Consider the following 27,984-nt stretch of genomic DNA (forward strand, 5'->3'; position numbering starts at 1 on the left):
CTCCATCAAGAACGGTCTGAAATGTGTTTTGCGTTGTAAAGTTTTAAGCGTTGTATTCAAACCAACTTTCTTTAAGTAAAAACTTGATGGCGTCATCAAAGCCACGATGATATAGTGATTCCATTATCGTCTCGCTTGGTGGGAAAAGGGCTTGGTGAAGCCTCACCAAGTTTGCCGTGGACAACTAGGATAGAAAGACAAATGGAAGCTGGAGGATATTACGGTACAGGTACATGGACATCATCTCTGTAACCGAAGCTTTCTTATCATAGATGCTATTAGCAATTTAAAAAAAAATCAGGAGGAAGAAAATTAAATTTAAAAATTCACCCCCACCCATACACTGCATGAGGGTTTCTCAGCCTGGGGACCACTGACATTTTGGGCCAGATGCTTCTTTGTGGTGGGGCCGTCCTGTGCACTGTAGGATGCTGAGTAGCATCCCCGGGCCCCACCCACTAGATGCCGGCACACACCCCAGACATGATGACCAAAACCGTCTCCAGACACTGCCAGTGTCTCCTGCGTACAATATCACCTCCTGTTGAGAGCTATTCGACGAGATTAAGGGAATCCACATTTTTATGTAAGTTATCCTGTTAGGTCCTAAGTTTTTCTCTTACCTACTTAATTCCTGCCATCTTTTAAAACAATTAAGTGATCTAATTTAAAAGTGCACTGAAATCCTGCCCAGTATACTGACCTGAAAAATAAGTGAAGGAATGGAAAATGTTTCACAAATGGACTGTTGATAGTAACAGTCATGTCCATATGCATGACACATGTAGATTATTTAAAATCTTTGTGCAATTTGTATATAAAACTGAGTTGCCGAAGTTCTGGAAGCATGTGGAAAGTTTTCGGAGATGAGTCTTCAGTTATCAGTGAACATCATTACTCACCAGTATGTCCTGCTTGGCTATGGTCACATAGAAATCCAGCAGCCCTTCGTCCTGCGGGGAGATGTCCACTCTCCCGCTGAACGCTGAGACGGTCACTGTCCGGCCTACAGGCAGGAGGGGCAGGCTGTTGGTAAAGCATCCGTCTACCCATTTCTGTGGAAAGCACACCGCTTATCAGCACCTGTCGACAACATCCCTCCCACGTGAAGAAAACGAGCAGGCATTTCCCCAAAAGGACTCTTTCCTTCTAACAAGGCATGCCTTGGGAACGCCCTTAACTTACGATTTATCAGGACCCATCAGATCAGATTTGTTTTGGAAGCAAAGCAAATCTTTGTATGCATATCATTAACCCATATAATAAGAACCCTGAACGGAATCAAGAAGTCTCTCCAATTGTTTAAAAGCTTTAAGTAGATCATTTCACATAAGAAGTACCTAAATTTTTACTGATGACGGTGCTTGCATAAGAAGCCATGTGTAATTAGGCTGGGATTCATTATCTAATCAGAATGCAAAGCCAGGTTTACTCTGACACTGAGCAAACCGTCCCCAAAACAGGAGTTTGTGCTGCTGTGGCTTGTGGGATATTAGTTCCCCGACTAGGGATGGAACCTGTGCCCCCCTGCAGTGGAAGCACGGAGTCTTAACCAATGGACTGCCAGGGAAGTCCCAGGAGGTTCTACTTTTATCCTAAGAACTGGAAATCGGCATTTTCTGTAGCAAACTTAAAAATAAATAGAACCGCCAGAAACCCTTCCATTTCCAAAGCGGTTCCTGAGTATGTAACGTCTTCAAGCCTTGAAGAATTGGGGAGGAGAGGTGCTGTGTTAAACAGGAACATTACTCAGAAGAGATTCTGTGCTTTCAGACCCAAGCCTGAAGGAAAGGCATGGACAGAGCAGGTCAGAGAAGCTTCTAGAGGCTTGTGCAGAATTGTACACTGGGAAAGGATTGAAGAGACACAAAGATAATACTCCTTACACTGTTTCAAGGCAAAATAGTCTCCATCTTTCCTTGAGCCCACATGTTAACCGAATCAACTCTAACAATAAATAAACAAGTAAACATGCAACACTGAAGTTCCAACGCTCCCAGCTGTATCTGATGGGGAATACCCTGCAGGTGATGGGAGAAAAAAAGCGGGGGCTGGACAGTGTGGAGAACGCTGCACAGAAGAATCTTCTGTGGAGAAAGCAAGAAGGTGGGGTGATGAGCAAGAAACCAGTTAGAATAAAGCATCCTGGGGCTTCCCTGGTGGCACAGTGGTTAAGAATCCACCTGCTAATGCAGGGGACATAGGTTTGATCCCTAGTCCAGGAAGATCCCACATGCCACGGAGCAACTAAGCCCGTGCACCACAACTACTGAGCCATGTGCCGCAACTACTGAAGCCCACGTGCTGCAACTACTGAAGCCCACAAGCCACAACTACTGAGCCCGCGCACCACAACGAAGAGTAGCCCCTGCTCCCCGGAACTAGAGAAAGCCCATGCCCAGCAACGAAGGTCCAACACAGCCAAAAATTTTTAAAATAAAAAAAAAAAATAAAGCATCCTTAACTCAGTTAAAACTGTTCATTCCTCTTTTCTAACATGTCTTTTTTAAAATCTTTCTTGTTTTGATTTCTAGAGCTGGTTACTAAATGATCAGTACAGCATTGTTTACAAAGGCCTCAGCCAGCCACCAACTCCCCCCAGAGGGAATAAAAGTAAGTAAATAAAAGGTGAAAATGTGTTGAAAATTTCTGTTGAGGGAACAGCATTTTGGTGGAGCAGAAAACATAAATAGATTAGATTAAAATGAACCTGGCCTAGATAATTTGCTTATTGTCATTATTTTTAAAAGAACAAAACACATATATAATTATGTTTATTATAGAGCACACATATATGTTTGTGTATAATATGTGTATGTGGAAATATGCATACATATACACACACGCACACGACTATACAAACACAGTCTAAAAAAGGGAGGTTTGTAGTGAGAAGGCCCCCAGATATCTGGTTCTGTGCCTTATTGACCTGGAGCTTTTTTTTTCTTCCCTGATTGCTTTGGGTGTAGACACCAATTTCTGGAATAGGATAGTACCTAGAGAGAGAACAAAAAGACACCTTCCAAAATTACCTTTCTTATCCTCAGTAGAACATCTCACCAATGATGTAAAAATTCATACAGGTTTCATCAAGGGAAATTAAAAATATGTACCAAGGGTCATATAACTTAACTGAGAGCTCACCTGATGTATTCAACTTAAGGAAAAGAAGGGCAGTCTGGCTCATTAAATTGTGAAGTGTGCTAATCTACCATAGGGCTAATGACTGAGATTTCAGGGAAATGAAAATCTTTTTTTTTTTTTTTTTTTGCAGTACGCAGGCCTCTCACTGTCCTGGCCTCGCCCGTTGCGGAGCACAGGCTCCGGACGCGCAGGCCCAGCGGCCATGGCTCACGGGCCCAGCCGCTCCGCGGCATGTGGGATCTTCCCGGACCGGGGCACGAACCCGTGTCCCCTGCATCAGCAGGCGGACTCTCAACCACTGCGCCACCAGGGAAGCCCATGAAAATCTTTTTTTCCAAGTTTCGTTTGCTCTTGTTAGCTTATTGTGATTGGATAAATGACTAGGGAAAACATATAGCTTATCCAATGACTTGATTCAGTTTCCAGCGTTACTGACTCCTCTGTCACCATAACCCCACCAGCTCAGTTCTAAATGCAGAGTGCATCTTACTCCTGGCTCATGCTCTCCTGAGCTGTATCACTCCCAACAACCACACACACACACTCGGGCACTCAGATTCTAGCAAAACTGCTGGAAACGATGCCAACAGCAGCCAACATTCCTCCATGCAAATATACTGCATGTGGTACAGACGGTTTAAAATTCTGCATTTTATATACTCCTGGCCATGATTCTCTGACTGTTTGCAATACATTCCTCCAGGTCAGTCCCCCATTCCCACCTCGTGGACAGCACTCCATAAGCTGGGAATTACTGCCATGAGTCCTAGGATTCCAAAATTTTCCTCATGGGTCTTCCCAGGGTAGCGTTGCCCTGTGTTGGTTAGTTTCAGTACCTAGTACCATCATCCTCAAAGGAAAGGGAATGCCGAAATATGTTAAAAAAAAAAAAAAAATTCCCGGGCAAAATGTGTTTCAAAAATCAAACTTGCGGGCTTCCCTGGTGGCGCAGTGGTTGAGAGTCCGCCTCTGATGCAGGGGACGCGGGTTCGTGCCCCGGTCCGGGAAGATTCCACATGCCGCGGAGCGGCTGGGCCCATGAACCATGGCCGCTGAGCCTGCGCATCCGGAGCCTGTGCTCCGCAGCAGGAGAGGCCACAACAGTGAGAGGCCCGCATACCGCAAATAAATAAATAAATAAATAAATCAAACTTGCTTCTGTCCCCGCAGTTGTTGTCACTTGTCCTAATACCCTTGATTCCCATATTCTAAACGTGCACCATGGTAAGGTCCACTGCCTAAGCCCAGAGACTTGTGAAGACACAACTGCTCAGTAGAGAAGAAAATCTCGTGCCCCGTGGTGGGGTATGGGGTCTAGTGTGACTGTCCTCTGAGGGTGACAGCACTGGAAACCAGAGCTAATGCAGTTATTCTAAAGGGTAATGGCACCTGTCACACCCAAGCCCGGCAGGGTATTCATCTGTCAGTACGTGTCAACTTCTGCCTTACACATGACATGTTATGGGTACATGCGAGGCTCACGAATTCCAGCAACCCTTGTTACATAATTAAAGAGGAAACTTTAAAACCTGAGGTGGGCACTTGAGCTGAAAGGGTTTATTTGTTCATCCAGCAAGTCCTTCCACAGCACCCAGTGTGTGCCTGGGTGTGCACTCCACACTGCGACATGCTCACGATAGAACCGCGATGCAGGGCTGAATTTGCTTCAAGTGTATTTTGCTCAAAAAGCAAGTCAAAAAAAAATACTTTTGTCAGAAAGACAAATACCATATGATATCACTTACATGTGGAACCTAAAATGTGACACAAATGAACTTACCTACAAAACAGAAACAGACTCACAGACCTAGAGAACAGACTTGTGGTTGCCAGGGCGAAGGGGGGTTGGGGAGGGAGGAATTGGGAGTTTGGGGTTAGCAGATGCAAACTAGTATATATAGAATGGATGAACAACAAGGTCCTACTGTACAGCACAGGGACCTATATCCAACCTCCTGGGATAAAACAGAATGGAAAAGAATATGAAAAAAGAATGTCTCTGTGTATAACTGAGTCACTTTGCTGTACAGAAGAGATTGGCACAAGACTGTAAATCAACTTTACTTCAATTTAAAAGAAAAAGAAAATATTTGCCGGCCCTACTGGAAAGCACGCTGGCAAAAGGGGTGGAGCTGGTCCATTCACTCCACACTCACTGTTCTTCCTCACACACTGTAAGACACAGTGGAGGCGGGGAAGACCAGAGCTGCTTCTGCAGGGCTGAGGGGAAGCGCACCAGGGGAAGCGGACCAGGGAAGTGAAGGAGGTTTGAAAAAAAAAATTTTAGTTACAAACATACCTTGTTTGCTGTCATGATATAGAGAACAAACAGTCACGCCTACAGAAGGTTCTTGGGCATGACTCAAAACAGAGTGGGGAGAGGAGGGAGAGGGAGGAGGGGGAGAGGGAGGAGGGGGAGAGGGAGGAGGGGGAGAGGGAGGAGGGGGAGAGGGAGGAGGGGGAGAGGGAGGAGGGGGAGAGGGAGGAGGGGGAGAGGGAGAAGGGGGAGAGGGAGGAGGGGGAGAGGGAGGAGTGGGAGAGGGAGGAGGGGGAGAGGGAGGAAGGGGAAAGGGAAGAGGGAGGAAGGAGGGAGGGGAGGAAGGAGGGAGGGGTGGGAGGAGAGGAGGAAGGGGGAGAGGGAGGAAGGGGGAGGGGTAGAGAGGAAGGGGAGGGGGAAGAGGGAGGCAGGAGGGAGGGGTGAGAGGGAGGAAGGGGGAGGGGTAGAGAGGAAGGGGAAGAGGGAGGAAGGAGGGAGGGGAGAGGGAGGAAGGGGAAGAGGTAGAGAGGAAGGGGATGGGGAAGAGGGAGGAAGGAGGGAGGGGAGAGGAAGGGGGAAGAGGGAGGAGAGGAGGAAGGGGGAGAGGGAGGAAGGGGGAGGGGAGGAAAGGAGAAGGGGAAGAGGGAGGAAGGGGGAGGGGGAGAAGGGGGAGAGGGACAAAGGGAAAGGGGAAGAGGGAGGAAGAGGGAGAGGGGAGAGGGAGGAAGGGGAGGGGTGAGAGGGTGGAAGGGGGAGGGGGAGAGGGCCAAAGGGGGAGTGGGGAGAGGGAGGAAGAGGGAGGGACAAAGGGGGAGGGGGGACAGGGAAGAAGAGGGGAGGGGGAGAAGGGAGAGGGAGTGTGTTTATGTCAAATAGATACCCACCCCCCAGGACACAGGTCAGAATCTACCATTTGGGATGAAGAAACACAGGAGGGGACAAGAAACATAGGAGATTTTTTAATGAAAGGGTGACAGGTGAAAATAAATAAAATTTTAAAAATTAAAAATTGGTTGAGAAAACCTGCAATACTGACTTGTACTAAATAATGATTTTTGGTAAATTGCCAACTTAATTTTTGGATTTCTGAAGGTTGCTCAAAAATGGTGATTCTATATACCCAACTTTCAGAAAACTCTAGCAGTTGAAATTCTACAAGTGCTATTTATTAATAGAAGATGTTCCCTGGAAAACTAACCTATTTTTTCAAAAATCAAATAGACATGCAGAATTTAAAAAGCCGATGAAAAATAAGAGCTTCTATTTCAGCATAGCTGTAAATTGATAACCAGGGTTCCATCAAGCCAAATCTAGCTGGTCGCCCAGCCAGCCACCACCGTTCGCTATGACAGTGATTGAGATATGTATCCTCGTGGCATGTCTAAATCATGAAGAAACAGAAGCCAAAGGACTGTAATAATAATAATTGTATATAAACACATAGTAACAGAGTATTCTACAATTCTCTTTCCCACAGATATGCCAATAACGAAAAGATTAATAATTCATAACCCATGCAAAAGGCTCAATGACTAGAATACAATGATAAATATTCTCTATACAATACACTGTTAAAATATTACTTGAAATCTAACTCAGAGCAAAAAACAAACCTATAGCTCTTCTTGTGACCTGCATCACAGTTCCGGAGATTAAAATATCAAAATAACAATAAAACAGTCACTTGCCGACACTAATGCTATGTCTTAAAATGAAACAAAAAAACAAACAAAAAAACACTGATCAGGGATCTCCCTGGTGGTCCAGTGGGTAAGACTCCGATCTCCCAATGCAGGGTGCCCGGGTTTGATCCCTGGTCGGGGAACTAGATCCCACATGCCGCAACTAAGAGTTCGCATGCTGCAACTGAAAAGATCCCACGTGCTGCAACTAAGACCCGGCAAAGCCTAAATAAATAAATATTAAAAAGCAAAAACAAAAACTGATCAGTTAAGACCTCCTCTTGAAAATCCTTATTCTTGTTCCACATTGATGACCAGAACCTGTGAAAACGTGCTCTGAAAGTAGCACGTTCCCACAGCTTATTCAATCACTGGAAAGAGGCCATGTACACTGAAAGAAAGTCCACTGGTCAAAATGATAAGATTGAACTTCAGTTTATTTCCATTTATTCAATTGTTAATGACTATCAAGTATAAGTAGGGTGCTAAAAACAGTCTCCTAAGATAAAACCAGAGAAAGCTACAAAAACTTTTTCAAAAATTAGGAAAACCAGGAACTTCCCTGGTGGCGCAGTGGTTAAGAATCCGCCTGCCAATCAATGCAGAGGACACGGGTTCGAGCCCTGGTCTGGGAAGATCCCACATGCCGCGGAGCAACAAAGCCCGTGCGCCACAACTACTGAGCCCGTGCACCACAACTACTGAAGCCCACATGCCTAGACCCCGTGCTCTGCAACAAGAGAAGCCACTGCAATGAGAAGCCCGCGCACCGCAACGAAGAGTAGCCCCCGCTCTCGGCAAGTAGAGAAAGCCCGTCCGCGGCAACAAAGACCCAACACAGCCAAAAATAAATAAATAAAAATTTAAAATTAATTAATTAATTTTAAAAATTAGGAAAACCAAGCCGTTTTCCAAGATGTTGTACCACTTCACACAACTGGTAGACAGTTTAGGAAGGAATCATGCTGTTATTTACTGTGGCTTAAGTCAATTTTAAATCTTATGAAGGTATGAAACTTCTACATGATTAATAAAAGATTTTTTTCAATAAAAATATCAGGTCCACAAATAAGTATTAGTAAAACCCAGTATGTTCCATAGCTAAGTGACACCGGACGTGGAGATGAGTGGTCAGCCGGTTGAACAGGAGCTGCATGCAGAAGCAGCTCAGGACACCAGTGGCTCTGCCTCAAACCCAAGTGAGGCTGAGCTCTCTCTGCCCCCCTGCTGCTGCAACCTCCATCGCTTCAGAAAAACCACCAAAGCCCACCAGCAAATCAAAACCTGACCTCCACAAAAGCATCAAGACCCAGAACAGGAGAAAGCGTGACACAAAGTTTTATGGAATTAGGAAAAGCTCACACCCACAGCAAAACACTGCATTTAAAGCAAAGTTCGCATTTCCCTGAAAATGGAGCGATTCCACAGACTAACCTGGTCTAGAAAGCATATTCAGCTGGGGGAAGGGAGGGGCCTGACAAGAGTCCATAGCAAGCACACAAGGGCACTGGCAAGTCGCCACTGTGTGGCTGTAGACACGAAGCAAGGTCTCTGAGGAGCACACTGTCAATCATCGTGTGCACAGGGGCCCCTCTTCCTGGACTTCATTAAACACCCAAGGTAAACCGAACGCTTTCTGGAGACATTAGGTTCTATTCAACAATTATGACGTGCCAACTGTGCACAGATGTCAGTCATCAGCAAGGCCGTGTCCCGCCTCCCAAGGTCCCTTTTTTCTCACACCTCCAGGTGCTGCATTCCCTTTTAATTGAGGCTGCCCTTTCATGTTCCCGTCTAAGTATTCAATCACATAGCAGGAAATTCAACTGAGAACATCTCACCCTTTAACTATTCCTAGGCTTCCGGTCATACACCTGGAGCAGTGGGGATGGGGCGGGACAGAAATAAAATAAGGGAGATATTTTTTTAAAGGAATGACCAAAGCAAAGTAAAGCAAGAGGCATAGCACAGATGCAAACATTAGAGATCATCCTGGGAAAGTTGCCCCCTTACTAAGTTTGGTGACCTCAGTGAAGTGAATGAATGTTTCTACAACTCAATTTCCTCATCTGTAAAATATGGGGGTAATAATCCCTACAGCACATGGGAGTGGACTCTAATGCATCCAATAGAAAGCAATAAAAACAGGAAGTTTTACTTTTCCTAATAAAAGAAATACAGAAGGTGGCCTGCTAAGGTCCCCCTCCTCAAGTCACTCAGGGCCCAGGTCTTTCCATCTCATTATTTGTCTCTATCTAGGGTGTGATCTGTGACCTCATGATCCACAACAGCTGCCAGAGCTCTGGTCGTCACATCTAAGTTCCAGGCAGCAGGAAGGAAAGAAAGGTACACAACCTCCCTTCCTGTAAGTCCCACAGTAATTCGGCCTACCTCTCACTGCCAGCACGTAAGGGGATGGCCACACCAAGCTGCAAGGGAAGGTGCAGAATGTGGCCTTTTAGCTACATGGTAACAGGCCCAGAAAAAAACTGGGTTTCTGTTACTAAGGAAGAAGAGGACAGTGTATGTTGGAAGAAACTAGGAGCCATCACCACCTGCACCTCCTTCATAATACAGTTATTACTATTTAAACACAGGGAATGGTCAGCATCGTCTTAGAATATACTAGGCTTCTGGGACTCGGCTCTGTTCTAGCCTTGATTCCATCCCTCCTTTCCCCCCCATCTCCTTTCCATCACTTCCTTACTATGCCTACATCCCACGTTCTCTGTCACCATCTCTTAATTTATCTATCACAACAGAAATTCTGTTGATTCTTGGATTCTGAGTCCTTTTCATGATCATATACAATCTCATGAAACACCTGAGCATTTTGCATATTTTTTTCTACCATTTAGCCATTTCTGTCATGATTATATATTATTAAGCAATAGCGTGAAGTAAAATCATTACATTTCAGATCATAAAATTAAAGTTCATAATCATAATGTAAAGTTGATTTTGATAGCATCTGTATTCGAAATTTATATGTAAAAACAAATGTTGATTTTTTTACGGCTCTAAGAGAAAATGCTACTTAACTTACTTTAAAATCATTATGTAAAGGGGGATACCTCTCCAATTTTCAAATGACAGCAAAGATCATACTCCTTGGTAACTGAGTATCTGCTAGCTCTGAGAGGCAGTATCCAAAATAGGAAAAAAAAAAACCCAAAACAACAACAGCAAAAAAACACCTGGGTTTCCATGAGCTTATGTTTATTTTATGCTGCTTTAAAAAATTCAATGTATATTACGTTTCTACTTGGTCACGAAGAGGGTTTTAGCCTACAACATGTAAGCCCATCACTGCAAATAACGTACTGTATGCATATAGGTAATAAAGAGAGTCCAAGTTGGACCTGATGGTCCACTCTTAGGCTGTCCATCTACATGGCCTCATCCAGTTACTCAACCTCATCCTCATCTGCCCGTTTGAGACAACCGTCCCAGGGCAGACTGCTTTGGGCCAAGGATCCTATGAGAAGCACAGAAAAGGGCGGGAATGACCAGGAAAACTCAGAGAAAGAAAATCACAAGGCCTGACAAGGTCAGAACACAGACAGATCCCCAATCACATTAGCTAAGAGATTTGCAAAAGTCAATTCCTTGGTTGTAAGATCATGCATTCACTGAGCACAGGCCCTTTGCTGGGCCTTCAAAGTGAAAGAATGAATGACAGCTATTAAACACTTTTCCTGTACACATTTATGAATGAATACGTACATATCATGTATATATAAAACAAATGGCATTAATCATCCATGGATATGTGCCTGATCTTGAGTAGGTGTTAAAGAGACAGTGTATTTGATGACAAAAAGTACGTATCTCTGGCGTGGGTTAAATAGATACTGCATTTGGTTCTGAGATGCGTATCTCCGGCTTATGTATTAAATAGCTACTGTGTTTGATGACACAACTTTTAACTCTGGTGTGTGTTGAACAGATACTGTGTCTGGTTATCAGTGTGTGTGTGCAGGTGTGCAGGCGATAGGGTGCACCACAGCACCTGCACTTGATTTTTTTTTGTTTTTTCTCCTAAACAGAAACAAAACTATGGGGAAACAAGTCATACAAATGGAGTTGGAGCCACCAGAATAATAGTACAATTGGATCTTTCGAAGGAAACATATGAACACGGGATTTATTGATCATTTGTCAGTTGTAAGCATCTTACCTGCCCTTTGTATTCCACTGGTTTTAGTCCTGCGTAAATGGGCACAAAGCTGCTGGCTAACAGGACCTAGACGGATAAAGAAACAGCTTGTGAAAGGAGGCATTAACACTCCTACGATATATTTCATGTCCCCTACTATGAAATTAAAATCGTTTAAATGTACAAAAATTTGCTATAACAATAAGTTCCATGTATTTCAAGGGCACAGTGGGACACACTTAAATAGAAAATAACATTTATTGATATCAGAAAAGACCTTAAAGAGATATGCACAAGTCATTGTTCTCCAACTCCATCCACTTCACCCGAGTAATACTGGCACTTAAACTGTAGACAGCCAAGTCATTACACAATTAAAGTCCAGGTAAGTCTAAATTCCTGAGTGTGTACAGGTTGCAAGTAAGTTCTTTACAATGTTCTATCCTACAATGTAAGAGTTATTTGAAAGTTTCACTCTATCTTCCAGAGAAACAAACCTCTCTGGTTATTACGGCTCAGGGGATGTTTTCATTTATGTCACCAGCATGTAGCACATTTCATGGGTTAGTTACATGGCCTGGATATGTAATGAGACACTGGCAGGGAGGGGCACCAATTATACTTTATCTTCCATTTAAAAAGTTGAAAAAGATTGCCATTTAAAATATTACCATTTCTTCCCACAGAAGAAGCTGAGCTCTGGGAGCTTTTCTGACATGTGCAAGTTTTATTCTGCAATGCAGTTTTCAAATCGCTAGTGTTCTATTTTGAAAGATACAGTATTAGATATGGAATACATAAGCTCCAATCCTTCAATTGATAATTGAAGACTCCATGGCTGTTTGTTGTCAAAGAGTTCACGAGATTTTTTTTTTCCAAGTAGATATTATTCAGAACTGGATTATGGTCCCCAAAATGATTTGTACATCATCCACTTAGAATTCTTTAGAGATCAGAGGGCATTTCCCCCAAAGGAAGAATGGTGTAAGTATGATTTGTGAGGTCTGCTCTCAAAACCCAGCAATCCCACTACTGGGCATATACCCAGAGAAAACCATAATTCAAAAAGACACAAGCACCCCAGTGTTCATTGCAGCACTATTTATAAGAGCTAGAACATGGACGCAACCTAAAGGTCCATCAACGGAGGAATGCATAAAGAAGATGTGGTGCATATATACAATGGAATATTACTCAGCCATAAAAAGGAATGAAACTGGGTCATTTGTAGAGATGTGGATGGACCTAGAGACTGTCATACCGAGTGAAGTAAGTCAGAAAGAAAAAGACAAATACTGTATATTAACGCATATATGTGGAATCTAGAAAAATGGTACAGGTGATCTTATCTGCAAAACAGAATCAGAGACACAGATGTAGAGAACAAACCTATGGATACCAAGGGGGGATAAGGGGGGATGGGATGAACTGGGAGATTGGGATTGACATATATACACTATTGATACTATGTATAAAACAGATAACTAATGAGAACCTACTGTATAGCTCAGGGAACTCTACTCAATGTTCTGTGGTGACCTGAATGCGAAGGAAATCCAAAAAAGAGGGGATACATGTATACGTATAGCTGACTCACTTTGCTGTACACCTGAAACTATCACAACGTTGTAAAGCAACGATACGCCAATAAAAGTCTTTAAAAATAGCTGATTTATTCTGAAGTGCAAGTAAATGAGAGACCCAGTCACCAGCATAACGTGATTTCTATAGGACACTCCTCTGTGGGCGGCGACTTGACACAACTGTGTTGCGACACCGCTGGGACTTGGCACAGACTTTCTCATGCGGTGGCTGCTCGTGACCAAAGATCCCACCGACGGGACAGGGTCTGCATCTCCTTCACAGCCAGCGCTGATACCTGCAGGTACCCCCCGCTTCTCCACAGTAGGAATGAAGACCCTCCATAGTGGGGAAACAGCATCCTCCCATGCTGCTGGAGTACGTGAGCGCCAGGGCATCGGTCCTGGGTGCCAGCGCGGCCTCAACCACGGGTCCCTGACGGCTGGCCCGAGAAGCATGGCGCGGCTTCAGACTGGAGTAGAAGCAAACTCAATGGTGTCAAAGCACAACAGAGGGACTCTAGCAGGAGACAGGAAGGGATCGTGCCAGGTGCTACTGCACGTCTCTGCTGTGCCAGGCTGATGCTGGGTGCCAGAATCGGCTACACAACATCTGGGCCCCGTGTGGAGCGAAAATGCAGGTATTCAGAACTGTAAGGTGTCGAGAGCAAAGCATGAAGCCATGGTATGAAGACACCCTTGCACAAGATTTCTCAGCCTTCTAAGAAGGGTCAATGCAAACGAGCCCCCCACTTAGGCATTCATTTCAAAATCTCAGCTTTCGGTGTGGGGCCCCCATGACGTTACCCACACCCTCTCCACAAAGACGCCAAGCAGGAGTGAGCATCCCCTCCGGTGATTTGCGGAAGATCACATCCATCCGCGGGGCCCGCAGGATAGAAATCAAGCCTCTTCAGACCCAACCTCGTCAGCCCCCTGGTAGCCCCGACCTGAGCAGCCGAGCATGTTTCAGAGCAAGGCTGTTCACAGTTACGGTCACTGCCTTCACCCTAACTAATCTGGCCCTATCATCAGTTGGCTACTCCTTTAAAAACATAGTTACAGACCCTAGGTATGTTCTGCAAGCACAATGCAGCTATTTAATGAAGTTATTCGGCAAAAATGCAACACCGCACCATAGTGATAACAATTTGTGGATAGCACACATAGTGGGAAATTACAGTACTTAGACGCCTTTAAACAGCCAAACACACTCTATAACTGTAAGGACTTACTTCACTATAACAGACATGTGGCCTGCAAAAAAAAAAAGGAAAAAAGAAAAAAAATCACTACCCTTAGAAAGAGAATCATGTGGGTTTTTTACCTCCCGTGTGTCAAGTTATAATGTGAAGTTCACAAGTTAATGCTTAGAACTCTTTTTGAGCTGTTTAGATGAAAAATGCTACCCAATTACTTTGATACAGATAGTAACAGTAAGAATCCTCTGAACTGACATGAAAAGTGCGGTGAACTGGAAAATACCCGTCATCCCCCCCCAAATCGGTGTATTTGTTCTGTCATAGTTTATACGGGCTAGTGATTTGTATATCAAACTATGGTTAGTGGGAAAATTAGCTTTTGATAGTTAGGAACTAAGCGGCTTGTCTTATTCGATGTCAGCTTACTGCCATTTTATTGCAAGCAAACAGGATTTTCTAAGGCGGGAGACAGTTCATGAAATATGTACTATTATGCTTCAACATGCTTCTACTGTCTTACCTCACTGGTGTTCCAGTGAAATATTTCTCACCAAAAAATATCGATACATCTAGGGCAGTGGTTCTCAAGTTGGGGGGGGCGGGGGGTCTGAGCCCCCTGGGGACATTTAGCCATGTCTGCAGACTGTTTTGGTTGAGGACACCGATACAGAAGGCAGGGACCTAGTTAGTGTTCCTGCCCTGTCACTTAGCCCAGCACTTTAAGAATTACACGTACGTTAAACCATTGATTTTTTTCTGTTTCCTTCTCACCAAATACACAAGGATAAAAATAAATGTCAGCGACTTACTGTAGCAACTGTATAAAGCATTGCCAAGCGTGGATTCAATACATGTTCAGATTAGCTTTTTTCGTTTTACATTTTATAGAAAAGGGGTGTTTAGAAAATTATGTGGCCTGGCTTCCTTAGAGAATAAATCGTCAACCAGTTTCATTTATGCCTAAAGTTGACTGTGGAGTTTAATGAGAATCTGGCTGTGTATTCAGAACCTGCTGCTGTAGTTGAAATTCAAAGACAGATTCAAATTTGTCTTACCCAGTCTTCAAGATAATGACCAATCTTAAATTCAGTCCTTATTTCACCTTCACAGGGCTAAACGTGAGAAGGTCTTGCTGTAAGAGTATGCTCGCCGTGTGCAAGGCAATTCAGGACATCCTGGCAATGGAGACGGGTGGTGGGGACACCATTCTGCAGGAACGCCTTCCTGGGCGTATGTGTGTCAAAGGGCATTCACGGATGTCAAAGGACCATCTCAGAGCACATACACGGGGCGTCAGTGTTAAACACAAATTCGATGATTTGTACCAATTCAGACAAGGGCCAGAGCACTATCCCTCCCGCTCCGTGGCACGGTTAATTTCAAAGCCATTCCTGCTGAGCTGTGGAGGTGGCGTACGACTTTCTTGTAAATAAAGGGTTTACTTCCCTAAGTATGCGTTGCAGGAGGCTAATATTGAAATGTTTGGATTTCCTGATTGCATGTTTCCTTCTGAAGAAGGATAGCCCAGTATAAAATCTGGAGCCTAAAATGGGTGAGTTGAGGTGCAAGATGTATACATTGGGACATTCGGGGCACAATATGTAAAGGGCCCACAAATCAAGGAGTTGCTAAGGACCCATGACAAGTATTTGCCTCTGTGCCTGGGCCTCCTGGCCGATGCTCCCCAGGGCTAGAATCAGTGCTCTACAGTATGGGGTTATGGGGCAATGTGGGGCTGAGCCCCGCCCCCATGGCTCTGCAGGGCACTGCCCTCGTGGGACGTCTCTGCAGTGCCCTGTGCTGGCGGGGGTCCTGGCACTCGGGGGCCTCTGGTGGAAGGGAGCTGCCCTGATGATCTCTGAATGGCCTTTGTCCATGGTCTTGGACTACATATAGGTCCTGGCTTCTGTCTAGACGGCCAACTCATGGAACCTCCTTATCACAGGGTTATCTGGCCAGATGGCCACACCCCTCCTGTTGTGTCCCAAACAGGCTCTCTTATTCTCTAAAGTATGCACAGGCTGAGAATGTTCCAAATCTTTAAGTTCTGCTTTGCTTCTGAGGAACAATTCCATCTTTACGTATTTCTCTCTTCTTGCGTTTTACTCTAAGTAGCCAAGAGAAACCAGGCTGCTCCTTCAACACTTTGCTTAGAAATCACCTCATCAAATATCCAGTGTCATCACTTGCAAGTTCTACCATCCCCAGAACACGAGGACATGAACATAATCCTGCTATTCTGGGTCAACGTATAACACGGGTGACCTTTCCTCCATTGTCTGATAGCATTTCGTCGCTTCCATCTGAGACCTCATCACTATGGCCTTTACTATCCAGGTCTCTCTAAGAATATGGAGGCTCTCTCTACGGTTTGGTTTTTTCTTTCTGAGTCGTCACCAGAATCACCAACGGCAACGCAGGGTTTTTCTAACATGCACCTCTCAACTCATAGATCCCCTGCCCGTTACTCAGCTCCAAAGCCGCTTCCACACTTTTAGGTATTTGTTACAGCAGCATCCTCACCTGTCAGTGCCAAGTTCCTGTCTCAGTCTGCTCAGGCTGCTACAACAAAATGCCACAGACTGGATGGCTTAGAAAGGACACAAGTTTATTTTCTCACAGTTCTGGAATCTCAGAAGTCCAAGATCAAGGGACTGGCAGATTCAGTGTCTACTGAGAACCCACTTCTATGTCCTCACATGGTGGAAGAGGTGAGGGAGCTCTCCGGGGTCTCTTTTACAAGAGCACTAATCCCATTCATGAGGACTCCACCCTCATGACCTAATCACTTCCGACAGACCCCTGACTCCAAATACCATCATATTGGGGGTTAGGATTTCAACACAGGAATTTGGGGGGGGGGACACAAACATTCAGACCATAGCACTGAGTTAAATCACCATGGACATAAGATCCCAAATACTATGGAAATCCAATCCCAAATAAAATGAGTCATTGGACCACATCATTGATCCAAAGAGGTTCTCAGAAAATAATCAACTATCATTGCAGCTATCAGATGAAAGAATAATTTTTTCATGCCACCAAAAGTGAAGTTAATGTAATTTAAGTATGAATCATCACACAAGCACATTGGTGAATGTACACCAGGTCAATGGTTGAAGAGGTATAAAAATCAGACGCCTAAAGGCAGAACTTGGTCATAATCCATTTCCCGAGATTTTACAGATGTAGGTGAGCACGTTACTCATGAACAAAGATAAGGGGTAAAAGAAGAAAATGTTTAAGAAAGGGTGAAGCCTACCCAGTCTGCAAAAAGAAAGCTGGGACCTTAAAATTTCATGACACACTCACACAGGGATGCTGACCAGTGATGTGTGTGGCTTATTATCTTATTTGTTCATCATTTACTAAATATGCACTGTAATTAACAAGCTTATAGGACCTGACTATTTCAAGCACACTTTTACATGATTTCTTCAATTTACTCGCCATGGTAACACCGATTACCTTTCATCTCCATTTCACAGTTGAGAAAACGGAGGCTCAAACGTAATTAGCCTCAGAGGACACCATCAGGGAATGACAGACGTAAACAGGAACACTGGGAGATGCACAAAAAACAAGTGATAATCCAAGACAGTGTAACAAGACACAGACACACGGACACCCATGCACACACTGTGAGATACAGGTTTCTAGTTGGATTTTCAGGTACACAGAGAGCCTATCTATAATAAAAGGTAGCAGTCGGCTGGTGGATAATGAAGAGCTTGGCATTAAAAAGAAAAAAAATCTAGTAATTAAGGGAATAAACGAGGCATTGATTAAAAACCACCAATATTTAATACTCTCCCATATTCCTGTCCTGGCTAGCTAGCAATTGATCCTTGACATGCTCTACCTCTGGTTTCAATCTTAATCTCCGTCTGTCACCTACAGACTTCCAAGATCACAGACATTAAACCCAAGGCTGAGGGATCAGAGCCAGGCAGGCAAAGCTCCCAGGAGACGCCAGTTACAAACTGTGGGCTGCTTCTCCTCTTGGCTTCTGGAACTCAGCGCCCTCCGGTCTCTAGCTAAGGAAGTGGGGGAGTGGCCGGCGCCTTTCTTCTCTCCCCTGACACTGAATGAGGCGGTCAGAACTACCACCCCAGACAGCGGTCTCCCACTGGCCTCTGATCAGAACACAGCACATCACTGCCCAGCGTGTGTGTTGGGGGGAGGGGGAGATATTTTCCCTTCATATTCTTCTCCCTCCCTCCTGCAGTCTTCACCAGTCTTCCTTTTTGAACTACATGCTCATGAGTATTCCAGGCATACATTTCATACATTTTTATAGCCACCATCTGCTGTCAAGGAACCATCTATCCTTCCTTTCTTTGAGTTTCTGCAAAAGGTTAGAGCATTCTTCTAAACATTTAAAATGCTTCTCGTATAACCTAGGATACATATTAATTATTCAATTATTCTCCTTACAAGGTATTATACATTTGTGCCAACTAGTTCTCTTCTGTTCAATGAACTCAAGTAATTTCACCAGTTCTCTGAGTAGTTATTATCCAAAACAAAGCAAATCAAAAAGTCCTGTTTGCTTACTGCAGTAGTTTGCTATGGCTGCTATAACAAGTTACCACAAATCGAAAGGGTAAAACAACACAAATAAATGTATGATCCTAGGGTCTGGAGGTCGGGATCCAGCACGGGCCGGATCCACCTGGGCAAAAAAATTCAGGTGTTGGCAGGGCTGCATTCCTTCCTGCGGGCTTGAGGGGAGACTTGGTTTCCTGCTCATTGAGATACTGGTAGCATTCAGTTCCACTGGCTGTAGGACTGAGGTCTCTCTGCCTCGCTGGCTGTCAAGGGGAGGACCCATAGTGCCCTCCTCATACAAAGGCTCCTGCGTCTCAGAAGCAGCAAACATCTCCATTTTTAAGGACACATGTGATTAAATTAGTTTGGGTCGGCCCAGCTAACCCAGGATCACCTCCCCATCAAGACCCTCACCTTCACCCCATCTATACAAACCCTTTTGCCATGTGAGACGCCGTGTTCACAGGTCCTGGGGATTACAGTGTGGACATCTTTGGGGGACGTTATTCAGCTCACGACACTCCCACATGAAAGGAATTAAGAGGGTGATTTTATCTCGCATTGGGAGAGGGGGCCATGGCTACCAAGCAGCATGTTAGAGGCCTGGACTGGGGTCCCAGCTGGGCCACTAGCGAGCTGAATTGCGTTTTGTCCAGATCATTGAACATGAAGGATCCAGCTTCTTCATTCTTTTAACAGATGCCATCTTCGTTCACTGATCTATTCATTCCCATTCACTCATGGAGCACAGGTTGATGGACATGACACTGTACCAGGCGCTGGGAATACAGCAGCGGACAGAACACAGCAGTCCCTGGACCCTCCTACCCCCCACCCCCACCCCGAGCTTATACTCCCGTGAAGGAAGATCGACAAAAACGAAGTAAACAGAGCAGTAAAATTCGTATGCGGAACAGTGGTAAGTAAATCAGGGTGGGATACAGGAAACATCAGGGGCTCGGCCACTGTAGATACAGTAGCCAGGGACAGACTCAAGGAGAAGGTAGTAACTGTGGGTAGAATTCCCCTCTTGTTTCATGATAGGATGATAGTCTTTTGCTCCCAGCCTTGTTCTCTTACCAACAAGAAGAGGTATTCTAACCACTGCGAGCCTGATATATCTGCGTTGGCATTGACAATTTGTGACAATTCAGGCATGGATTATCAGCTTCTCCCTTTCTATTTTTTAAGTCTACACAAGAGTATAATAATATTATAGAAAAATATTTTTCTAAGATGGAATGACTATTAATGTATAAGTGAGAGACGGGAGTGAAAATATTCTAATCTCTTAAGTCACAAAGTAATTTTACTTGTCAGCTCAACATTTCATTAGGTATTTCAAATCATATCATTCAAACATAAAATTCGAACCGTGAGTTTTGATAGTAAAACTCAATGCATTTATCATCTAATTCAGGTGGAACTTGTAGCTCTCTCAATCCATCGCCTGCTGCTGTATCCAAACACGCGTCCTCTGTATCACCTGAAGCTCGCTACAATTCCCACAAGAGGAAAAAGAAGAAAATAGCCTGGCTTTTCTAAGAGAAGTGCACCCTTTCAAATGTAAAATATTTAATATATTACCTTAGCAATGCACTGTTATTTGCAAATCAGCTGAACTATCTCAGAGACAATGATTTCCCAACCGACTTTCACATGTGTTTGGATAGAAAGGCATCAACGCAAAATGGAAGAAAGGAAAGGGAACATTAGAGTGAAAAGGTAAGAGACCTGGATTCCCACTGGCAGTCAGTACACCCTGGGGTGTGTCACACAAAATCTTTCCAGCCATTTCTTCTCTTAAAAAAGCGACAAAAGTACAGTAATCTCACCTGTCCTGCCTGATTTACAGGGCTGTGGAAGGGCCGAATACGGTAGTACTGAGACAAAGTCTTACACAAACTGCAGAAGTATTATCTACGTCAATGTAAGGAATGGTTCTTGCTACTCAAGTTTAAGCCCAGGATAAACGTGAGCACACGGAACATCACAAGAAAAAACACCGAGCTACTCCGGAGGTCTCTGGGAGCCGCCTGCCATAAGGTGGCCTCGGAGGGATACTGGCGGATGCATCCTTCAGACGCATGATTTATGCAGCATATGTACCATCTATCAGGCATGGTATGCAATGCTGGATCTAAAGAACGCGGGCGCGCTCACTGTTTGTGGAAGTATGTACATCAGCACTTGCTCATTTCCTCCAACAAGGAATGCGGCAGTGTTACCTTAACGAGGTCCTCCCGGGAGGGAAAACTGGAGACTAAGTAGTTTTCTCTGGTCTTGGTGTTGGTGATGGAGACGTGCAGGCGGTTGTGAGCCAGCTCGTGCGCGTTGGGAGGGAGAATCGCCTCCACTCCGCTCCTGAAGAAGAAAAAGGGACCCGCTGCGCCCCACTGGCCTGCAAGCCTTGTAGCTGCCCAGACTGGAGACCCGAGAAAGAGCCCGGAGACAGTGACAGCGGCACCTGTGGCTTACTGGATGGGGGATCTTACATATCCAAAGCAAAAGAGTCCTGGAGAGACACCCCATCATGTTCGGCAGCCGGCAGACAGGACAAAGCAGCCATCTTTGTTACCCGCGGGCGAAGGAGGCCACCATTTATATGGGGAATTGATGTCAGGTGGGCTCATCTGTTACCACAGAAACTAGCAGCTCACAGCCCGTCAGGTTAACACCCACCGTGGAGGGCAGGTATCTCCCTTTAATAAACTACCAGGTGGAGCCGCTCTGGCCCAAGGATGAGGCCAGTCACGTGCTGGGGCAGGAGGCCACTCACGTTTGTGAGACTAGCGTGCGGATGACGCAAGGACTGGTCGAGCAGGGGATGTACAGAGAGCAAGAGAACAGCCATCTTGAGTGGCTTGGCCACGCCCTGCATGATTCACCTTTAATTACTGACCGCCTTGTAAATGTTTCAGGAGAGAGAATGCTGACTGAGCTTGCTACAATGTATCCAGAGCGTCCTCTGTCTTCACAGGCTTGGGGGAGGGGGCGGGGGAATGTACTCTATGTAGGTACCTCAATCGGGCCATGAAATCATAGCCGGGTGTCACTGCCCCGAAAGTCTGCCTTCGGATTTCTTCGGCAAAACCGTAGGTAAAGTCGTTACATTCCTGAAAAAGAAAATTAATAGGTGACCCTATGTTTTGTCAAAAACATTACGATTCTGGTTCCAGAACCCTGTGCCTATCACACAAGGCACCTGGACCGTATAAAGCCAACCCCAGGTGTCGGATGCTTCACAGGCACGCCTCCCCACGAGGCCTGTCCCTCACCCACCATTCCTGGGCCCCAGGCAAGCTATATGGTCTGCCAATTGCAATCTTTTTTTTTTTTTTCTTTTTCTTTTTAAACCACCTCACATGGCTTTGCCCACCTGTGGAAAATCCTTGACGGCTGGGTTCTAATTGTAACTGAGCACATTTCTCTACAGGCTTCTCCAACATAATTAAATTCCTCACCCACACCAATCCTGTGGCCTCTGCAACATTCGGACTGCAGCTCTACAACAGTGCTGACGATTCACACCACCACCAACAACAGAGAAAGGCCTTGCGATGACTCTACCGGATCAGAGTCCCTGGAGATTAGCCTGGGGCACTGGTCTTTCACAAAAGTCCCCCCAGTCGGGGCTAACAGGCAGCCAGTGCTGGGATCCACTGATGTGGCCTCTGTTGCCTCGTCTTCATATAACAATGCAAGGTGGGTATAATCACCGCACTAGATGGGTAAGAAAACTGACATTTGGAGGGTTAAGTATCTTTCCCACTGTGCCATCAAAAATGAGTGTCAGTGCCAGGATTTAAACCCAGGTCTGTCTTTCATTTATTAGTTCATCCATTCAGCAACCTACTGGGCACCAGGCGGTGGGCTAGGAACTGGGATTCAATGACTGAGCATGAGATACACAGAGCCCCTGCCTTCCTGGGACTGAGTCGTCCCTCGGTGAGGAGACGGCGGGGCGCCAGGATAGCATCCATGTATGGGGCAGATTCACGTCCCCTCCTTCCCCCAAAGGTCAGGGTAGCCCCGGACCCTGAGAATCGGTGCCCTTACACAGCAAAAGGGACTTTCCACATGCGATTAAATTAAGGGTTGCGAGATCAGGAGATGCTCCTGGATTATCTCAGTGAACCCAATATAATCACAAGGGTCCTTGTAAGGGAGAGAGGGGGGCAGGAGGGTCAGAGTTGGCGAGATGTCAAGATGCTATGCTTATGACTTTACAGATCGAGGAAGGAGCCAGAGCCAGGGAAGGCAGGACGCCTCTAGCACCTGGAAAAGGCCAGGACACACGCTGTCCTCCGCAGCCTCCAGAGGGAGCGTGGCCCTGCTGACACTTTGATTGTAGACAGTGAGACCTTTTCAGGCGTCTGACCTCCAGAACTGTTAGGAAATGAACGTGTGTTGTTCAGAGCTGCTATGTTTACTGTCATCTGTTGCAGCAGCAACTGGGAGCTAACACAGTGGGCATCAACCTCCAACCTCACTTTGCTAGGCTGAGACCCAAGATACAGACAGGAGGTGGACAGGAGATGGAGGTGGCAGACGATGACAGGCAGAGGTAGTGGCGAGAAGAGTGCAAGCAGCTCAGACGGGGCAGAGGCCAGAAAGGCAACCTCAGTGAGCCATGAGAGGGCTAAGGTCCACGTGGTCCTGGGAGTCGTACTAAGAAATCTGCACCCTAGGTGAGAAGGGAACCCTCCTACGTTGTTGCTGGGAATGTAGATCTCAGCCACTATGGAGAACAGTATGGAAGTTACTTAAAAAACTAAAAATAGAGCTACCATATGATCCTGCAATCCCACTCCTGGGCATATGTCTAGAGAAAACCATACTTTGAAAAGACACATGCACCCCTATGTTCATAGCAGCACTATTTACAACAGCCAGGACATGGGAACAGCCTAAATGCCCATTGACAGATGAATGGATAAAGAAGATGTGGCACATAAATACCATGGAATATTACTCAGCCACTAAAAAGAATGAGGCAATGCCATTTGCAGCAACATGGATGGACCTGGAGATTGTCATACTGAGTGAAGTCAGAGAAAGACAAATATCACATAATATCACTTATACGAGGAATCTAAAAAGAAATGATACAAATGAACTTATTTACAAAACAGAAACAGACTCACAGACTTAGAGAATGAAATTATGGTTACTGGGGGGGAGGATGGGGGAGCGATAAATTGGGAGTTTGGGATTGACATGCACACACTACTATATTTAAAGTGGATAACCAACAAGGACCTTCTGTATAGCACACGGAGCTCCGTTCAATATTATGTAACAACCTAAATGGGAAAAGCATTTAAAAAAGAATAGATACATGTATATGTATAACTGAATCACTTTGCTGTACACCTGAAACTATCACAACATTGTTAATTAACTATACTCCAGGGCTTCCCTGGTGGCACAGTGGTTGAGAATCTGCCTGCCAATGCAGGGGACACGGGTTCGAGCCCTGGTTGGGGAGGATCCCACATGCCGCGGAGCGGCTAGGCCCGTGTGCCACGGCTGCGGAGCCTGCGCTCTAGAGCCTATGAGCCACAACTACTGAGCCCACGAGCCACAATTACTGAGCCTGTGCTCTAGAGCCCACGAGCCACGGCTACTGAAGCCCGTGTGCCTAGAGCCCGTACACTGCAACGAAGAGTAGCCCCCGCTCAACGCAACTAGAGAAAACCCACAGGCAGCGACAAAGACCCAATGCAGCCAAAAATAAATAAATAAAATAAAATGTTAAAAAAAAACTATACTCCAATATAAAATAAAAAGTAAAAAAAAAAAAAGAAGAAATCTGCATCCCATCCTGAGTCAACAGGGATCCCGGGGGTGGGAGAGGGGGAGGTCACAGGATGAGGTGTTCAGATTTGTGTTTGGGTGAAATCACTCTGAATGCTTAGGTAGGTGGATTGTAGGCAGCAGGGGCAGACGCAGGCCTGCCTGTTCAAGAAGCCGCTGTAGACTTCTAGCTGAGAAATGGGGGTGGCCCTCCCCAGTGTATGCGCTTTCTACTAAGCCACACTGCACACCCAGCTTATTTTCTTGTATTATTTTTGGTTACACACACACACACACACACACACACACACACACACACGGCCCCTGACCAGACTGGAAACCTATTAAGGAATGCACTTATCTTTGAGTTAGCTCCCTGCTGTGTCTAACGCCATGCCTGGCAAATTCTGAGGGCTGAGGAAAGGCCGGCTGCGCTGAGCTTTTAACATATCAAAGTCTAAATCTGCCTGCCACCTAAAATACACCAGCGTCGTCAGGTGCTGGTCTTAATTATCCATGCACCAGCTCGGAGCTGGATTCATTACTCACATCTCTGTCACAACACCACGAAGCTCGAAGAACTTATACACCAACAGGGAGAACTGAGCTAACAGGGACTTGAGTAGGTAGAAAACAGTTTCCTAAGAAAGCTCAAAGCCATCCTTCAAGGGGTAGATTTCAAATGCTCAAGAGAAAAGAAATAAAGTAACCTCAAGGCAAATGGCTGAAAACTGATTTTGAGAAAAGAGAAACGAGGATGCCCTAGGTGAATCCAGAGAATCATTTTCCACTTGCCAACGTGAGCGGCCGATAAAGAGTTACCCCTAAGGCCTGACCAACACAATGAGACAATACGACTGGATCTCCAATTTACCGAAAATGTAAAAAAGAACAGGTAATCGGACTGACATCAAAAGTCTCAAATTCAGCTAAAGGATTCAATGTCTGAACATCGCAGAATTTCAGTGAAGGGGCTATATGATCACAGCATTTCCAAATCAGTCTAATTCTAAATCACACTTAATATATTTCAAACTGCTGAGGATTCGAAACCAAATCTACCCAAATCCAAAGCTCGGGATTTGCTCCCACCTAAAGGAAAGACTGCCCTGAACAGGAGTAAACAACCCCTTAGTAGCCCTGTGCCTCAGAAAGGAAATAAAGAGCTGGGAGGGACTAGCTTGCACTTCAAAGCACATGAGTCTGCTACTTTGGGGGGAGTTTGCACACTTCATGTATACTTTCCCTGACTTCACGTTCTCATCCTGTACAATCTCTAAAATTTTCCATCACTTTTCTAGTATATAAAAAAGAAAAAGAGCAGTGGATTTCTGAATAACTGGTCTAAAGTCCAGTTTCTCTTCCATAAGCAGCTCATCAGAGATTTGAAAACAAGATTTCTGATGTTTAAAATGTTGTGGATTTCAACATTTAAATGTGACAAATGCATGCTTGGGCATGGAAATGTTAATCATTATTTGATTACTCTTCCAAGCTGCTAGAGAATGTAAGTAATTAACAGATAGAATATTCTCCACCTGCAGAAGCCAGTTCTCACAGTCAGAGAATGCATGATGGCTGTCTAGAAGCAGAAAACAGACTTTAAAAACATAGATTACATTAAATGAAATACTTAATGCTTATTTTTATTACTTCTAGATAAACTGCTTGGAATTCAGGGCTTCTTCTTACTGTGGGAATGAAAAACAAATTAAATTCCAATATCATTCCTCTTAAAAGAGATTACAGGGACTTCCCTGGTGGCACAGTGGTTGAGAATCCGCCTGCCAATGCAGGGGACACAGGTTCGATCCCTGGTCTGGGAGGATCCCACATGCTGCGGAGCAACTAAGCCCGTGTGCCACAACTATTGAGCCTGCGTGCTGCAACTACTGAAGCCGGCGTGCCTAGAGCCCGTGCTCTGCAACAAGAGAAGCCAGAGCAATGAGAAGCCCTCGCACGGCAACAAAGAGTAGCCCCTGCTCGCTGCAACTAGAGAAAGCCCGCGTGCAGCAACGAAGACCCAACGCAGCCAAAAATAAATTAAAAAAAAAAGTATTACAGGCCAACATTTTAGTTTATATGCCTGTCTGTAAATAGGAGCAAGCAAAGACTTATCAGCCCCATGTTCAAGGCCTTGAGAACAGGCTCTGTGCTCGTCTCATGATCAGTTAATGGAGAAATATCCTTTGCTTGAAAGAAACAAAGCTGGAATCTTAAGACTAAATAAACACTCAAGAGTAAAAGAAGGGATTTTATTTCCTTGTCTTGTTGTCACCCAAAATAATAATCTTTTCCCAATGGAGAGCAGAGATCCCGAATGATTAAATTTTAAAAGAAGTCAACCTTTTCCGTTTCCCAGGCAAAGGATTATTTCTCTGCAGTCAACTTAGTAGATAGTTAACAATCATCTTCGTTGTTTGGGCGTAATTTCTGGATGAGAAACACAGCCTAGTTACTACTTAATTACCTCTATTTTTTGTGGCGCTGTTAGCAGGACAGAAGCAACCAAGGATCCCCCAGAAGCCCCGGCAAAGGCCTTGACATTCTTCAGGAGCTTTTTGCCGTGTTTGTAAAATGCGGATGCTGCCCCCAAGTGGTAAATGCCCAGAAACCCACACGCTGCAAACGACAAGTTGATGTGCTTCATTCTAGCTGTGAAATTGGTGACACAAAACCCAAAAATGCCCGTTAAGTTGGTATAGTTTGTTCCACATGCTGTGTACTCTTATGCTAGTCATCATTCCAAGGCTTTCTTTTATATACAGAATTCTCTGTTCTAAGCATAATCTTTTCAATTAAAGTCTAATTAATCACCCAAATCTTTCAAGGAAACTTTTCCCTCTCTCACCTTGACCCACTACAATCTTAGTAATTAAAAAAAAAAAAAAAAAAAAACTACAACAGTCTATATTTGTTCAGTACATAGACTATGCAACCTACTTTTTAATTACTTGGCAAAAACTAAACGGTTAAATTCCCATTGGCAAGGCATTTGGTCCTTTTTTCTTGACCTTTTGATACTTTTGGGGGTGTGGGCTACTGGTAAAATCAGTAGAGAAGGTAGCAAACTTCAAATGAAAGACACATTTGCTCTTTGCGAGTGCATCAGTGAATTTAAAACATATGTCTCGACTCCCCACCGTTTCCATCGTGAGCATCCGTTTTTTGTTGCTGTTTTGTTTTTTTAACCTGATGCTCTGAATTATTCAATAATGCAATACTCAATTATTCAACGATGCAGTGTATTTCATAGCCAAGTTTCTCAAGACAAACTGAGGTCATGACTGGCGAGGGCAACTGGAGGCTCAAAGAAATGACATCTGCATCACCTGATACTTGCAACAAATCTAACAATGAAACTATATTTCACGAAACTTCAGGGGGAACGATTTCACCACGTGTATAAAACAGTGCCCCCCCCCAAACTGCTCCCCCTGGATGCCCTCAGGGGTTTCTCGGGGGTCCCGGGACCTTCAGATTAGGCACTTGGCCCCGGCCTGGAATTTAGGAACCGAAAACACTCGTTCTGATGCGCAGAGCCAGGCCCTGTGCGAAAGGAGGCGCAATCGCTGCAGCCGAGCCCCGGTTTGGGTTTAATTTCTTC

General features: G+C 45.0%; 1 protein-coding gene across 2 annotated transcripts; it reads right to left on the minus strand.

The window, feature by feature from the left end:
- PNPLA4 (patatin like phospholipase domain containing 4) lies at positions 1 to 27,035 on the minus strand. 2 transcript variants are annotated; one of them, XM_065900866.1, is made up of 6 exons: positions 26,848 to 27,035; positions 21,600 to 21,694; positions 20,807 to 20,942; positions 11,264 to 11,329; positions 903 to 1,055; positions 1 to 184 (listed from the first exon to the last, which is right to left on the minus strand). In XM_065900866.1, exons 1-6 carry the CDS (start codon positions 27,025 to 27,027, stop codon positions 44 to 46), a joined length of 771 nt encoding a protein of 256 aa, XP_065756938.1. In that variant the 5' UTR covers positions 27,028 to 27,035; the 3' UTR covers positions 1 to 43. The 2 variants fall into 2 exon arrangements, with proteins under 2 accessions (XP_065756938.1, XP_065756939.1); XM_065900867.1 differs by lacking the exon at positions 11,264 to 11,329.
- Between the last annotated feature and the right edge of the window lie 949 nt (positions 27,036 to 27,984).

The sequence above is a fragment of the Phocoena phocoena genome, chromosome X (genome assembly GCF_963924675.1).
Source record: "Phocoena phocoena chromosome X, mPhoPho1.1, whole genome shotgun sequence".
Taxonomy (NCBI): Eukaryota; Metazoa; Chordata; class Mammalia; order Artiodactyla; family Phocoenidae; genus Phocoena; species Phocoena phocoena.

Coding starts and splice junctions, on each gene's coding strand:
- PNPLA4 (XM_065900866.1), bottom strand. CDS start 27,027: ATGAAGCACATCAACTTGTCGTTTGCAGCGTGTGGGTTTCTGGGCATT. Junction 20,943..21,599: donor GATTTCATGGCCCGATTGAG/GTACCTACATAG, acceptor TTTCTTCTTCAG/GAGCGGAGTGGAGGCGATTC. Junction 1,056..11,263: donor CAGTGGAATACAAAGGGCAG/GTAAGATGCTTA, acceptor TGCTTTCCACAG/AAATGGGTAGACGGATGCTT.